We start from the raw sequence: 16,247 nt of genomic DNA, 5'->3' as shown, positions 1-16,247 counted from the left end.
AGTTGTCGGATCCCATGACAGCCTTTACGACTCCGTCCGATGCTCCATCGTCGTAAGTTTCAGTGATGAATGAGCCGCCATCGATGACGATGCCCTGCTTGGCTGCACCGTAACCTTCCGCGCCTCCGTAGTATGGTCCGGGTCCACCATAAGGATGTCCCTGTCCCATTGCCTTTCCGAGTGCTCCCGCGCCGAGTGCAATGGATCCAGGAACGAACATGGTCTTGCTCACATCGCCGCCGTAGTCCTTGTCTCCGACGTAGATGTCCGAATCAGCTGCTCCTTGCGCCAAGCCTTGTCCTGCGGCCAGTTGATCGGCCTTGGAACCGAAAGCGACGTCTTGTGCTGAATCGTCGTCAGACATGGTGATGGTTTCGTAAGCGCCACCTTGGATTACGATGCCAGAGTCGGCTGCCGCGTGTCCAGCTGCTCCGTGCTTGCCGCCAAAGTATCCGTATGGGTAGGCTTGTTCGTGGCCTGCACCTGCAGCGGCACCTGCGCCGAGTACGGTTTGACCAGGTTGGAAGACGGTCTTGCTCACCTTGCCGCCCTTCTTGCCTCCAGCAACGAGAGCGTCGGCACCTTGAGCGCCTTGGGCGAGGCCTTGGCCTGCAGCCAAGTTGTCGGATCCCATGCCAGCCTTTACGACTCCGTCCGATGCTCCATCGTCGTAAGTTTCAGTGATAAATGAACCGCCAACCAAATTTATTCCGGTCTGTGCCCCTACATCTGTGCCGATTAATGATTTCACCATCTGCACACATTTTCCAACCGAACAACAGGAGTCCTGGTCTATAACAATTCTGTGGTAGTTAAATGGACATGGTTCTGTTTTTAAATTTGGACACTTTGACGGGTTGCATTCGCACTCGTAGGAACTGCAACACCCGTCAATATCATAGTGAATCAGATCCTCGTAGTAGTTACAAATTGGCGGTGATTCAGCGCACTTAGTGATATCACAATCTTCGTTTACCAACCGGTATGTGTAGCAACAATCGTCGGCCTTTTCTTCAACTACAACATAGCCAATAGGGGCTACTGGATATTCATCACAGCTTCTTGGTAAACATTCGATAACATTTGATTTGGTGCAGGTACACAGGTTGCACGCATCCCCAAATTTGTACCAACTTTCTCCATAGCATCTGCCTATTCCACTTTCATCTAAACAAACTGAAAGTTCTTCGGCAATGTCTATGGATGTGTGCGTCTGTCCTGCTTCCGCACCTTCCGCGCCAACATTTGCGTTTTGCGCCAAACTTACTACAGCTTGATGTACCTTCGCGTCCTTATCAATGCTGGAAAACTCATTTTTGCCGTGATAAACATCACTTTTAGCTCCAGCTTCCGCAGCACCTGAACTCATGCCAGGCATGAAATGCGGTCCTCCGAAACTATGTCCCAATCCAGAACCAGTGGCCAAACCTCCAAAAGCTACATTGCCTGCGCTAAAGGACGTAACAGAATGAGAATCATCCTTCGATCCATCATATACCTGTACTGCAGTATCGGCTGACGATGCAGCTACTGCTTGTCCTACAGCAGCTCCTGCCAATTGTGACCCAAAAGCAATATCTTTTTTATCTGCTTTTGATGTTTCTGCTTCAGTAGACAATAATCCAGGAATTATCTGCAAACCTGCAGCTGCCTGTGCGCCTCCAATTGAGCTACCGCCCATTACACATTTTCCAACTTGACAGCATGCATGAGGTTCTAAAACGACACGGGTACTACCATCTGGACATCTAACATCTCCAATATAACCGCAACTGTCAGGATTACAGACGCACTCGTATGTAGAACAGCACTTGTCTATTGGATACGTGATCAGCTTTTGATTAATGTCACAAACTGGGGCAGTAAACTGACATTCCAGGTCTTCACAAGTTTGTTTAACAAGGCGGTAAGTAACACAGCATGGGTCACCGATTTCTTCCTTGATAATGTAGCCAGACTTTGGCAATGGAGCTTCATCACAGACGCGTACTTTCGGCTTAAATGTTCCAAAATCAGTACAGGTGTAAACAGTGCATTGATCATTCAAATCGCACCATTGTTCTCCCAGAGCGCGACCCTTGCCTGAGTTATCGATGCAAGCATCCACCTCCGAAACTATTGATAAGCCATTCTTAGAAGCGGCCTGTCCCAACCCCTTCGCGGCAGAAGCTTGGTCACTGGACAAACCTAATTCAGAACCTGAACCTCCAAATGCATCTTTAGATTGGGAAAACATGCCACTGTCGGTGAGTCCAACCACTCCAGAGCTTGCAGCAGAATCAAACGCACCCTTACCACCATACATATGATGTGGGTGTGGAACAAAGTTGCTTGATGCGTCCCCAAGCGCTGAACTGCCGATTATAGTTTGGCCAGGGATAAACGAAGATACTGAAGTGGAACCCTTGCCTGATTTGTCAGCAATTCCGACACCAGCAGCAGCTCCTGATTTACCAATTGCTCCAGCAGCTGCGCCTTGTGATCCCATCGTTTTAAGAGCAGTATCCAATCCGTGGCCATCACTTGAATGTGTTTCGGTACTGAACAGGCCTCCTGCAATGTTGCTTATCTGTTTAGCATTAGCTGCAGCGTGTTCATCCATGAACACACACTTGCCAACTGGACAACACGCATCTTGCTCAAGAACAACTCTGACAGATCCTTCCGGACAAGATGGGTGTCCGAGCATTGGACACTTTAATTGATCGCAAACACACTCGTACGTGTAACAACATTGATCAATGGCATAGGAAACCGATCGTTCAAACGGTGCACAGATGAGTGGTTGGAATTCACAAGACTTCTGCACACAATCGACGTCAATATAACGGAATGTACTGCAGCATTCATCTGTAAGCTCTTCAACAACTTCTTTCCCTTCAACTGGTTCAGGATAAGGATCACATTGTTGTATTTGGCACCTGATGTCGTTCATATCGTAGCATGTGCACAGTTCACATGGGTCGTTATTTTTCTTCCAGCATTCACCATATTTTCGCTCTTTTCCACTTTCATCAAGGCACAAAGAAGATTCTTCGGCCACTTGGAGTAACAGATCAGAAGCCGAACCAACTGCCGCGCCGCCCTTAGCGTGTGCTCCAGTCGCTTGCTGTAATAAGACATCAGATCCAGATTTGGTTCCGGAAGAGCTCTCAGAAAGCATTTTACCGCCTCCGATCAGGGTAGAACTCTTTGCGTCACTACCTGCAGTGGAAGCAATTGGCGCTCCGTAAAAGCCACCGAAGTTTTCATGATCAAGCGCAGCCCCTGCAGCGGCACCTGCGCCGAGTATGGTTTGACCAGGTTGGAAGAATGTCTTGCTCTTTCTGCCTCCTTTTTTGCCTCCAGCAACGACAGCGTCGGAGCCTTGAGACCCTTTGGCAATGCCTTGGCCTGCAGCCAAGTTGTCGGATTCCATGCCAGCCTTTACGACTCCGCCCGATGCTTTATCGTCGTAAGTTTCAGTGATGAATGAGCCGTCATCAATGACGATGCCCTGCTTGGCTGCACCGTAACCTTCCGCGCCTCCGTAGTATGGTCCGGGTCCACCATAATGATGTCCCTGTCCCATTGCCTTTCCGAGTGCTCCCGCGCCGAGTGCAATGGATCCAGGAACGAACATGGTCTTGCTCACATCGCCGCCGTAGTCCTTGTCTCCGACGTAGATGTCCGAATCAGCTGCTCCTTGCGCCAAGCCTTGTCCTGCGGCCAATTGATCGGCCTTGGAACCGAAAGCGACGTTTTGTGCTGAATCGTCGTCAGACATGGTGATGGTTTCGTAAGCGCCACCTTGGATTACGATGCCAGAGTCGGCTGCCGCGTGTCCAGCTGCTCCGTGCTTGCCGCCAAAGTATCCGTATGGGTAGGCTTGTTTGTGGCCTGCACCTGCAGCGGCACCTGCGCCAAGTACGGTTTGACCAGGTTGGAAGACGGTCTTGCTCACCTTGCCGCCCTTCTTGCCTCCAGCAACGAGAGCGTCGGCGCCTTGAGCGCCTTGGGCAAGGCCTTGGCCTGCAGCCAAGTTGTCGGATCTCATGCCAACATTTACGACTCCGTCCGACGCTCCATCGTCGTAAGTTTCAGTGATGAATGAACCGCCGCCAATCGCAATACCTTGTTTGGCAGCACCATATGCTTCTCCGCCTCCATAGTGGTGTTTCGGCATTCCCATATACCCGCCATATCCTGCTGAATCGGCAAGTGCTCCCGCACCCAATATTACGTTGCCAGGTGTGAACATAGTTTTTGTTACGTCATCGCCGTAATCTTTTCCATCAACATAAACACCAGAATCGCTTGCACTTTGTGCCACTCCCTTTCCAATTGCAGCTTGTTCTGCATTATTATCAAGGAACAGCGCGCTTTCTTCATCGTCATTCGATTTTGCAATTGATTCATAGATTCCTCCCTTGACAACAATTCCTGTGTCGGCCGCAGCTACCACATCTTGACCATAAGGTGCCCCCATGTAACCTCCAAGATATGATTGACCATGTCCAACTCCTGCTGCTGCATCTGCACCAAGCACAGTTTGACCTGGGTGGAAACTTGTCTTGCTATGTTTACCACGGGATTTACCGCCTTTCACTATTGCTTCCACGTCTTGGTCGTTGGCTGCATGTGCAAGTCCGACTGATTCAAGAATACTGTCTGTTGCTGCGTTAACGAGGGCTTCGTCATTGGATTTAGAAAAGGTTGAAGTTGAAAAGCCAGCTCCTTGGTGTGAGACTCCCACACCCGACCCGGCGCCAACCTTCGATTGCGCAATGTTTACACATTTACCAACTTGACAGCATTGCTCGGGGTCTACAATAACTCTGATGGAACCTTCTGGGCAAGCGGGATCGCCTAAGTCCGGACAACTCGCTGGGTTGCAAACACATTCATAAGATGAACAACAGTTGTCGATTGCGTGAATGACTAGCGTTTCGGAGAACATGCAGGTTGGTGCTGTAAACTCGCAGAGGGAGGTGTCGCACTCGTTCTCGACAATACGGTATGTGAGACAACAAGCATCACCTTGCTCCTCAACAACATAATGTCCCTCCGGACAGGAAGGATATGGATCGCATGATTTCTCAAGGCATCTAACATCACCAGTGCTGTGACACGTACACGTCTTACACGAATCATGTAGATATTCCCAGCTGTCTCCGAACTTTCGCTCGATGCCTCCTTCGTCGACGCAAAGTGCACCTTCTTGGACAATAGCTGCAGTTAAAGCAGCCGCTGTATCAGCTGCGGCTTGTGCAGCAGCAGCTTGTTCGTTATCAGAACCGAATCCAATACCACTGGTTTCGGAATCTCCGGTTGATGTTGTATGAGCTACTACTGCAGCATCGTGGAACAAACTAGCCGTACCATCCGCCGCAATAGCGGTCGCACCATGAGCTTCAATAGCTCCAACTTCGTCGGCGGTGTAACCGGTCTTTCCGTCGAACTTGGCCGCTGCATCAGCAAATCCAGTGTTTGATCCCATCGCAAAGTGCTTGGTAACAATTCCATTGTCTTCTTGCACAGCAGTCATCTCCGATTGTGCTTTAGTTGCAGCATCCGCTGCAGCTCCTGCTGCTGACTTGCTTCCGGCGTCGATTCCAACAGATCCTGAAGAACCTCTGCCTTCCTCCGTAACAGTAGAGAAACCTGTACCACCAATAAGTATACCTGCACCAACGGATCCAATGCCAGAACCAAGAGTGTCGCCGGAGGGATGACCACCAAACAAACCTCCATGAGCACCGGCACCTGCACCAGCAGCACCCCCGCTAATTCCGCCGAGACTTGGGGTGCAACCGACCAAAACTTCATCCGTAAGAACGTTGTTCCAGCAATAGTAACGAATGCAAGCTTCGCGATCGTTTCTTACTTGACCAGGCTATAAAAAAAGTGACGATAATGATTAACTACAAAAGAGGTATTCTGGAAAAACTGTTGTCGTTAACTAAAGAGTGTATTATATTTTATTTATTTATGTTCGGCACAGAACTGTGTATTGTGTGTCCATCGTGCTTTTCTACTTGCCGAGTCAAGGCATTGTTGTTAGCTAATGGATTAATTGTATTGTTTTCGGCACTGACATGTTTTATTTATAACCACCATCGAGTTTTCTTAACTCTGTTAGCGTGCCGCTGGCTGCATTGCTGCGTGCAAGGCACTTTAATTGCTTGCTGAATTTAGAGCGTCTTTGGAAAAAAATGAGTGAGTTGTGTTGTGATGCTGCTGTGTGTGGTTGTAACTGCGGCTGCTTTAATGTGGATGTTTAAAGTGTAAGTCAACACTTGAGTGATAAGTTCTATTCATTAATTTATTGACGAATATACCTAAAGATAGTATAGACAAATGCTTTATCGGGCTCTACAGTTTGCTGGTATACTATATTTGGGTGGTGTTTAAAGGTTAGTTTTTCAGATTAAACTTATCTTCGCAAGAATTGGCAATACTTAAGTTGTTCTCACCCCGAGAGAGCTTCCGTCTGGCAGCATACACAAACAGTCGGCTGGTCGTACACAGGTCTTGGGATCTTTAAGAATGTAGTTGATGGGACAGGAAACGCATTCTTCCCCGCAGGTATCAACGCACTGGTCATCGCTTGAATGTGCGCATTGGTACGTAGCAGTTCTCCATGCGTGACAAACTTGGTTACATCGGAAGGAACAAGTGACCATGTTCGACTTTCCACATGTAGCTGTATGAAAGGTAATTCTAATATTAACAACGTAAACCATCAATGTGTATCCTCCAAGAAAGTTTGTTATATTAATAAGCGTAGTATAAAGTATAGCGTGAATTTTGCACATAATACCCAAATATCCTGATCGTGTTTTAAACCATTAACAACGGTCTTTCGGGGTCTTAAGAATACAGTTTTGTAATTCTTTGAATGTTCTTTGTTTACTATCGAATGGGACTGGAAAATATGAGGAAAAGGGTGTCCCATCTTACCCCCACCCTAGCATATAGCGTAATCAAAAGTGACATCAATAGTTGGTTAACCCGTGTAGTTTTTTTTAAATGGTAAAAGTTAAAGATTATTAAAATCTCTTACAAACGAGGTTATCGTAAAGATCCGAACACAAAGCTGGTGTTAATTCTGCAGGCTTGAAAACGAAGCCACCATATTCTGTTGCACCGCCAGAGAAGGTTCCTAAAATCAATTTAAAAAAATGTTAAACATAAGCTTGGGTCTATGCAATTTAGTCTATTTTTAGCTTACCCAAACTTGATGACAGCTCGGGGACAATTCCTCCCTCGTAACACGACAAACCCAAACAGTGAATATCGTGGTCCATGCAGTAACTATATAAGTATAAACATTCAAATACTATAGCATAAGGTTTATGTTTTAGATCGCCCTAATATTCCTACACCACGTACCAGCTTCGGCATTCGTCTGACATAGATTCAATCTTGTCTCCATCCGCATAGGCAACACCTTCAATTTCTTTACATACGCAAGAATCAAGTGCCATACATACTGCGCCGTCGTTGCTTGCGATCTGTAACGATATTGAATAATTACACGGTATAAAGTTTTAATGTAAACATCGTATATACCGTTCCATCGTCGCATCCACATCCTTCAACGCATGCGAACTCGCAGTTGTTCTTGATTTTATCGTACATGTTGTAGTTAGAGCAGGTCTGTGGGCAGGCCGACATGCAGGGCGTGTACTCTCTGTGCTTGCCCATACACATCAAAGCTGTTAGAAACAAATGTGTGAGTGTTTTTTTTTCCAAATGCTCCGATAAAACAAATGTGTTTAAAACTTACGACAAAGGTCCTGAGATCTCCAGTAAATGTGAACACCCTTTCGGTTACACTCTTGAGCGTAAGCGTGTAGAGCAGTACACAGACATTCGCAATCACCACCAGAGTCACACGCGCATGCGTCAAACACACACGCACGGTAATAACTTTTAGGATCGACCAATGTGTGGCAAGCCTAAGAAATATAAAAAAAAACGTTAACTCAAAAGGTTTCTTTTCTACAACATTTGTCTTACAGAAAATGTGTCTCCAGTAAGAACTGCACACTTTCGTTCCGCCCAATATTTTCTATGGTTGTTCAAACCGCACATCTCCACTGGGACTTCTTCGGCTTGACTTCCGTTCAAGTAAGTCTACACAAAATGATGTTGGGATCAAAATCACACTTTAAAAATTATTATTTCAGACTTACCTTCCAAGAGTTGACGAAGGAGATTTCGTTCACTTCAATCATTTCTTGTGGATTTCTGAAGTCATTACTTTCGCTGTCATCAAAATCACCACAAAGACCTATATTGGGAATAACCATACATAATTGCTTGTCAATCTGGAACCACAATAACGTATGTTCAAAGGTGCAAATTATTATTTTTAAGTTCTTAATATTTTCAAATGTGTTTAATGATAAACAGTATTACGAAAAAGTTAAATCTTTACGCGGCGTTAATACTAGTAACGCGGTGCTATGGTTTTTTCTGTATATGGATGACAACTCATATTTTGAGGCGAAGTGAGACAAGCGTTCTAGCCACCATAACGACAATTTATGTCAGGTAATACTCTTACCTTCGACCTTTTCTTTGTGTTCAGGGTCAATGCGGACCATGACTGTTGTCTTTTTGTCCCATTGCAACGTCACTCCAAGGTCCTTGGCTTTTACGAACACCCACATACCAACGTATGTAATTTCGAAATCGCCAACCTAGTACACACAAACTATGAAGCTCGAATTCAGAAAACCAAAACTGTTGCGCAAACCAAATAAGTTGATACTTTTTTCAAATCATAGGTAACAATTTTTTACAGGTCACTTTCGATTTAAATGAAAACGAGCAGATTTACCTTCTTTGCTTTCACTGACTTTCCACGGACAAGTTCAACAGTATTTTCCTTGACAATATCGCCGACGTTGATGGAGAAAACGACACACTTAGAACAGGTACCGCCCTTGCTTCCACAGCCAATATTTTCAATCGAAATCTATTTAAAAAAGTTAAAAATTTTAAAAAAGATCTATTAAAAAAAAGATAAAAAAATAAGTTAACTCTGCTTTCCCCCATAAAGCATAACTGCACCTGTCCCAGTAACGTTTGTTAAAACGATTAAAATTCTGGTATACCTTGAAGGAGTGTTCGTTTTTCTTGTTGGATCGAACCAAAGTGAATACATTGATGCCGTGGAATTGGTAATCTTTACCATCAAATGTTGTGTAATGGGAGTCACCATATGCTCGACACATCCCAGCACATTCGTTCGATTCACAATCCCAAATACCACCCAAGCAACGACTGAAACGCAACAAAGGTTCCTTAGTTTTGGGCCCAACATGAAAAATGTACCTTATATTTTTTAAACCACAACTCACCAAGTATTGCAATCTTGTTGCATCGTCTCGCTCTCACAGTAACTTCTTCCACCATGATAACATGGGCATGTCTTAGGCGTGACGCATTGATTAGTAGTTTGGTCCCAAACGAACGATTCTTTACATTGGCAACCAGCAATACATTTCTCAATCTTTAATTAAACAAGTAAATTTACCTTATATTAAATCCTTAGTTGTCAAGTATATACTCGATACCTTTCTGTTGATCACCGGTAAATGCATATTTGCACATGTTTGAATTTCAGATTTCATGCAACTGCTGAATTCTTCGTTCAAACTGCATTTAGTGGTAATGGGACAAATGTTGTCAGTGCACGCCCATTTTCCTCGGTGACATTCGCTGTAATAATTTGTTTAGTTTACCAACCATTTTGTTTTACATACCAGGTCTGCCACACGTACCACACGTTGCAGTCTTGCATTCGTGATTCTCCAGCTACATAAATAATTTCTTCAAACATGCATGAGCACTCGGTTACAGCTACGCATTTTCCGTTGTAATCGAATACCTTAATGTAAAGTACGTGATTTATTGCCACACTTGACGACCTGTGTGCATTGTGGTCCGCATTTCGTCAAACCAACAAGTATTTTATGCGCGGCGCACTTGATTGCGCGATTTGTTGTGACGTCACTTGTACAGTGCCATCCATTTTATTTCATTTTTTTGCCCAAAAGATTATGCAGGCTTACTATAGAAAGTTAAAGGAAAACTAAAACGCTCATTGGCCTATTTGTTAAAACTATTTTTTAATTTGCATTTTATAAACGGGATTTAACATGTAATAATCCCAAATTTAACATATGCCAACCTATTGGCTAGAAATACATTATACCTATTCAGACATTTAATAAAGCATAAAACTGAAAGCTACCTTTCCATCAGGACAAGTACAACCAGGAACGCATTGCTCATCGCATACGAAGCTGCTTTGAAGAGCTCCGCAGGACGAACCGCACGCATTCGCACATTCCTTGAACGAGGTTCCGGTAGCACATTTCGTTTCATCAGCTATTACAAAGTACAGGTTGGAATTAAAAAGGATTATTTAAAGATAGGGTATTGTAAGGTGAGGTGGGGTACTGTTAGTACCCAATTCCCATAATACGCTATCGTACGTGTCTTATACTTGCGGGGTCCCAGTTATACAATTCCGTATAAATATATGTCTTTACTACTAAGTGGGTCGAGAAAGGAGAATTAAAGCATGTGCCATCTTACCCCACCCTAAATATATATGCGATAATACGAACCGCATTCAGAGATAATCTTTCTCCAGTTCCCAATGATAACACCAAGCTTCGAACAAGCAATGGCATAATCAGCCAACGCTCTGCATTGCAACTTAACGTCTTCAGCATTGCAGATGTCGTCCTTGCAGTGAGCGAAATAGAGTTTGTAGTTCACAACGTCGTGACATTCTGAAAGGGAAATATGAAGTTTAGTATACTTGAAAAATTATTTCGATGATTATTTTACTTGTGAATGGCGCTGCCGTAATAACTTCACAACTCTCTCGAGCCCTTAGCTTGTAACTTCGGTGGATATCACATGGTTCGGCCAAAATCATTGGTGTGTTGGGAAACAAACATTGACCAATGGCCCTGATAGAATAATGTAGTATTGCGGTTAAGGTTTGCTAATTCTTACGTAGTCTACTCGCTTACCATTCGTCCCCAAAATCGTTTGCATTAGCTGCTAAATCTCCATTTGGCGTCCAAAAATCGTCAGTAGTTTGGGCATTGAAGTTACCACACATACCCCTCATACGGGAACAAAGGGTTGGTTTGGCACGAATATAAATTCGGTCCTTGCCATCGAAGAGGACAGTTAGACCACTGTTGATGGTTACCTAGAAGTAAAAAGTAAATGAGCGATAATGGATAATTAATGGGCCAATTCTATCCTTAATCAAAGATTGGCGTGCCTCGCTCAAGAACTGTTCCCATGTAGAGTAGAAAATGTCCTATTGGCGGTATAGTTATGTGACATCACTGCATACCTTGTAAAAGTTAGTGGTGACTTTTTCCATTGCGTAGAAGTAGTTGTGATATGGAAGGATTGCTTCCTTTCCCTTGATTTCAACTTTACCAGCATGACTGACGTGCACAGTTTCACCGTTTACTGTAACTTCGAGTGAACGATCGCATTCAAAACCACTGCGAGAGAAAATTAGAAGAAGGTATTGGATAATGATTTTGGCGTCCCGACTGCTTATTTATTCACGTTTCCGTTGCAACTTCACAATTTTACGGCATTACTTACGTGCATGTATTGATAAGCTTAACTTCAAAAGCGATGTCTTGCATTCCTTCAGTTCTAGCAAGAACGTAGCTACATCGGCCTTCAAAATCGAAATGCTTTCCGTCAAAAGTGGTGAAGTGGCTGCCAACAGCTTTGCACACAGAGTCGCATACGTTCTTGGTGCACACCCAACGTCCACGCGCGCAAACGCTAAATGGTTGAACATCCAATACATTAAAACACAGTATAATATAAGGTATACTTATGTATATTTACTTACCAACGGTTGCAGTCGAGTCTGAGCTTTGAACCTGGTGAGTATTCTTGCTTTGCATACTGACAAGGACAATCCTGCCGCGCAACGCATGTTCCGTTATGGAGATAGGTACCTTCAAATATTTAGTTTAAGGTTTGAAATGCTTTTAATTCAGTTATACCTTCTGGACAGTGACATCCCTCAATACAGTGGTTGTTCTCACAGTTGTAGCTGGTATCATAGCAAGTTTTGGGGCAGGAAGAGCCGCAAACGTCATAGCAAAGGTTGTCCGGGCAATTAATTGCTGTGATATACATGTTGGAAAGTAAACTAAGGTAACCTACAGAATCTAATTACGCTTACCGCATCTGTCTTTACGTCTCCAGTCGACGATCACACCAAACCGTGCACATTCTCTGAAGTAAGCAGACATTGAATTACAAACGAGATCGTCGTCATCTGAAAAACAAACATCTTCCTTGCAAGCTTCGAAGTATGGTGCGGGGTTCACGACCTTTACAGAAATAAAATTGTTAAAGCAGGCGCCACGTTTGTGTTACGGAGTTTATGTGAATAAACGTATACTTGCCATTTTGCATTTGGTCTCCATAATATATTTGCAACCTTGCAGGGCTTTCGCAAGCGTACACCTGTCTTGTTCAGTAACTTTGGAGCAGTACGAGTTAATCTTAGTGTTTCCGCAATCTAAAATTTATTAAGTTGTAATTTGTGTTGTACAACTGAACTATTTTGCAGGAAAACGTTTGTTCTTACCTCCAACAGCCCAGGATTCCGCAAATTCGACGACATGAGATACAACTTTACCGTCTTTCTTGGTAAAATCATTCTGATGATTTTCATCATAAGTGCCACAGAGACCTTGTGTTCGCTTTTCTTGATTTTCTCCAACCTAAAAAGATGCATTTGTATATATACAATAATAAGGATTATATACCGCCGCTTAGCCATATAAACTAAATACGAACCCTAATAAAAATAGATTCAAGGCCATCCCACTTGATGTAGAGTTCGCTTTCAGGGTCACGCACGACAACGAAATCTGCCACCCGTTGAATTAGAACGCCCGACATTGCTGATGGAAGTGGTAACCTCTTATCATCAACGAAAGCTCCAGGGCTTCCATCTTTGGGGTCTGACTTCAGTTGAATGAGGAGATCTCCGACGTAGACGGAAAGACTCCTAAAGAAAAGTAACAAAAATTGAGTAAAGTGTTGTTTATTGTAGTTGTATAGGATAAGGTTTACAACAGTATGGTGGGAAAGAGTTTATTTTACATACCGTTTACATCCTTTTCCTTTGCAGTTCTTTTCATTGTGCAAATGTACAGTGAAGAAGTGATCTGTGTCCTCCGCCAACACATATGAGCAATCACCTTGGAACCGGAAGATTTTTCCATCGAAGGTGCGGTAATGTTGTTGCCCCCATGTCATACAATAACCGGTCTGTTCAACAGGCAAATCCTTCATGGTGTAAATGCCTGTTACTGCTGCCAATCCCATTGGATCAACCGGGTCGTCGGTGGCTGTAAGAACATGGTTGTTAGTTTGTTTATAGAACGTTAAGTAATTCCTGAAATGGTAAACTTACGTAAGCACATCACTTTCTCAGATGGCAACCACATTCCCAAGGAACATTTAAAGTAACCTTCCATTGGCATTCCAACAGCACCATAGCCTACCTTGCACATGGGAGTGCATTTATGGATCCCGTCTTCGGTTTTACAAATAATGTAACCGTTTTCAGGAGCTTCCATATTGATGCAGCTAATGGAGAAAGCATATGTTAGAGTTAGAATTTGCTTATAGGCTCATGTAGTAGCCTACTGCGGAGTAAGATGTGACACCGTTAGCATCTAAATCCCATATTTCCTTATCATGTTTTAAACAATTTACCCTATTTTACAGTCGCGGGTCTACAGGTATATAATTTTTTAACTTTTCTTAGTTCACTGCCAAACGGGACGAAAAAAGGGATTGAAAATATATACTATCTAACAGTTTAACTCCACCCTACTACTGTAGTTTTCTATTTAGTTTATTAGATTAATTAGATACCTTTGTTCTCCGAGGATGCAAGTTGGGAAACGGTTAATTGTTGGCAACGATGGAGACCACTCTCCGTTATCGAGGTCGCACATATAATAGTGAGTATGTTCACTTCGATACCCTGGGTTGCACTCCACGTCGCAAATCATCTTGTTGCCTGACGTCTCACAACGCACTGTTCCCTTTTCAGGGTGCTTTGCTTCACAGAGTGTACCTATAACGCATGGAAAACTCAATTTTAAACAGATCGCCTAACTAGATGCGTTTTTAATCAAATCAGTTTGCCTAAATCAAACTAAGTCAATTATATTTTAGGTTGCGCTGTAACTTATGATTGCACACGATCATCAGGCGGAGTAATATATTTGTAAAGGTTTACTTTGTAATGCACATTGTGCGGCCTTATCTCACACGTACATTATAAGTCACCATACACTTACGTTTGCAGGGAGGGAACTTGGGTCCGATTGTCCATTCGCCATCCATCCATTGGTTGACGAGTGTGTCTCCAACAGATCCGAGGCTTGCGAACGTGAATCCCGACTTGCATTTGGCGCTACAAGTCCTGTACGAAAAGTTAAAACCATCAAGCTGTCGTTCTATATTTCATTTCATATATATGTGTGTTCAATACCATATAGTAGGTTGGGGAAGATGAGACACCTTTAGCACATAATATCCTGGTGGTATTTAAACAATCAACAACGGTCTGTGACGCTCGTAAGAATACGGTTTAATAACTCTTTGAATGTTCTTTGTTTACTACCAAACGGGATTAGAAAATAGAATAAAAAGGTGTTCCATTTTTTCCAACCTTATATATATGAAGCGGTCGTTCTATATGTGTGTAAAATAATATGCATATTTATGAAGGACTTACGTTATCCCATATTCGGTTTTACATTCAACTTCTCCGTTTGGTGGTGCTGGAATATCTGGAATGGAATATAAAAATAACAGGTGAAAATGTTTATTTTTACAGCAGTGTTTTGATATTGTAGAACATATATATGCGGTCTTGCGAATATATAATCGTAAAAATAAATATAGGTTACCAGTGACGCAATAAAAATGTTTTTATCTGAATTTGATTACGTCATTTCAATGTAAGGTTAAACAGATACATACCTTAACCAGCCGATCACAAAACCTCTTAATCAAGAAACTAATTGAGGGCCCTTGACACTCGAATGATGCGTAACATTAAATGATGGCGCAATCGATTATTGATTTTTTTGTATTTCGCAATAAGGAACAAAGGTTACGATTTGTCTTAATTACCATAAATGTAATCCCTATAAAAGACATGTGGTATATATAAGTTATATCGTTTTCATTCTTCAAAATTTATTTTAATGCTGCCCGCAAGTGCGCCCGGCGTGACCTAGATTTATGAAATTTTCGACTTGAAATTTCAATGTAATTTTTTTGTATAGCGGTATTTGTGCGATATAGTCTTTCAGTGGTCTTTGACGAATAAATTAAACTTTATTTATGCGATAAAATATTGATCTATATTTTTCTAACAAGCTTACCTGTAGGGGAATCGAATCCGTTATCCGGTAACGAGGCTAAAAACGGATCATAATTAATACTTTTACGAATTGGTGCAATACGTTAAAAAAAAAGTTTGGGCTTGAAAGTTATAAATTACAAATAAAATAAAATTTCAATAAATTTCCAACAATACTTACGATCGATGAAAGCGATACTGTAACATAGAATAAATGCGTTAAAAGAGCTTACAACAATATATATTCATACGGAAGTGTGGTGCTACAATTTTATTTAAACATAAATAGCAACTTTTTATTAAAAGCATAAAACTTGTTCAAAAATATCTTGTAAGTTCTTACCTGTGGGGAACAGTAACGCTAAGTAAAAGCAGGGCTAGAAAGTAGCCGTAGAGCGCCATCGCGCTGTTCGTGCGTTAGGTCTCGGCCGTATTCTTTGTCTTCCGTATAAGAAAACGCTTACTTGTACCAGCTTTTCGCAAAAAAAATGTGACTAGCTCCCGGTTTTGGAAGCAGTCGTCTGTACTAACAGTTGAAATTTGCTCACTTATATAGTATTTTTATTTAAAATCAAGTGGGCGGTGAAAAGCGCTAATTAGAAATTCGACATCGGTTCATGATGCTTGCTTTAAAGAGGGGTTGTAAGCGAACGAATACGAGTGATCATTTTGTGAAGATGATTATACGAACCCGGATTTGAAATAACGTCGAAATTGATATTAATTGCTGATGACTCCCACTTCTGTCAACGAGGGAATATTATCACAACGGTTCGGTCCAGGAGAGATCCTG

General features: G+C 42.8%; 1 protein-coding gene across 1 annotated transcript in view; it reads right to left on the bottom strand.

Moving 5' to 3' along the window:
- Window positions 1-15,992, bottom strand: part of LOC445660 — a 24,150-nt gene extending 8,158 nt beyond the window's left edge. Inside the window, exons 1-35 of the mRNA XM_026838594.1 lie at window positions 15,798-15,992; window positions 15,636-15,652; window positions 15,477-15,512; window positions 14,822-14,876; window positions 14,382-14,506; window positions 13,951-14,155; window positions 13,484-13,659; window positions 13,175-13,418; window positions 12,862-13,075; window positions 12,650-12,785; window positions 12,465-12,580; window positions 12,239-12,389; window positions 12,057-12,179; window positions 11,900-12,008; window positions 11,641-11,829; window positions 11,378-11,534; window positions 11,043-11,227; window positions 10,855-10,979; window positions 10,629-10,796; window positions 10,250-10,386; window positions 9,777-9,883; window positions 9,570-9,714; window positions 9,354-9,505; window positions 9,108-9,276; window positions 8,831-8,968; window positions 8,555-8,690; window positions 8,181-8,278; window positions 8,005-8,121; window positions 7,772-7,943; window positions 7,555-7,700; window positions 7,375-7,496; window positions 7,214-7,296; window positions 7,046-7,144; window positions 6,456-6,685; window positions 23-5,875 (exon numbers count right to left, since the gene is read on the bottom strand). Of these exons, the coding sequence (XP_026694395.1) occupies window positions 23-5,875; window positions 6,456-6,685; window positions 7,046-7,144; window positions 7,214-7,296; window positions 7,375-7,496; window positions 7,555-7,700; window positions 7,772-7,943; window positions 8,005-8,121; window positions 8,181-8,278; window positions 8,555-8,690; window positions 8,831-8,968; window positions 9,108-9,276; window positions 9,354-9,505; window positions 9,570-9,714; window positions 9,777-9,883; window positions 10,250-10,386; window positions 10,629-10,796; window positions 10,855-10,979; window positions 11,043-11,227; window positions 11,378-11,534; window positions 11,641-11,829; window positions 11,900-12,008; window positions 12,057-12,179; window positions 12,239-12,389; window positions 12,465-12,580; window positions 12,650-12,785; window positions 12,862-13,075; window positions 13,175-13,418; window positions 13,484-13,659; window positions 13,951-14,155; window positions 14,382-14,506; window positions 14,822-14,876; window positions 15,477-15,512; window positions 15,636-15,652; window positions 15,798-15,856 (10,494 nt within the window). The 5' untranslated portion in view covers window positions 15,857-15,992. The remainder of the gene's footprint in view (window positions 1-22; window positions 5,876-6,455; window positions 6,686-7,045; window positions 7,145-7,213; window positions 7,297-7,374; window positions 7,497-7,554; window positions 7,701-7,771; window positions 7,944-8,004; window positions 8,122-8,180; window positions 8,279-8,554; window positions 8,691-8,830; window positions 8,969-9,107; window positions 9,277-9,353; window positions 9,506-9,569; window positions 9,715-9,776; window positions 9,884-10,249; window positions 10,387-10,628; window positions 10,797-10,854; window positions 10,980-11,042; window positions 11,228-11,377; window positions 11,535-11,640; window positions 11,830-11,899; window positions 12,009-12,056; window positions 12,180-12,238; window positions 12,390-12,464; window positions 12,581-12,649; window positions 12,786-12,861; window positions 13,076-13,174; window positions 13,419-13,483; window positions 13,660-13,950; window positions 14,156-14,381; window positions 14,507-14,821; window positions 14,877-15,476; window positions 15,513-15,635; window positions 15,653-15,797) is intronic.
- Window positions 15,993-16,247: the final 255 nt, after the last annotated feature.

This window comes from Ciona intestinalis, unplaced genomic scaffold (genome assembly GCF_000224145.3).
Source record: "Ciona intestinalis unplaced genomic scaffold, KH HT000098.2, whole genome shotgun sequence".
In the NCBI taxonomy this organism is placed as follows: domain Eukaryota; kingdom Metazoa; phylum Chordata; class Ascidiacea; order Phlebobranchia; family Cionidae; genus Ciona; species Ciona intestinalis.
This window is presented reverse-complemented; position numbering and strand designations above follow the sequence as displayed.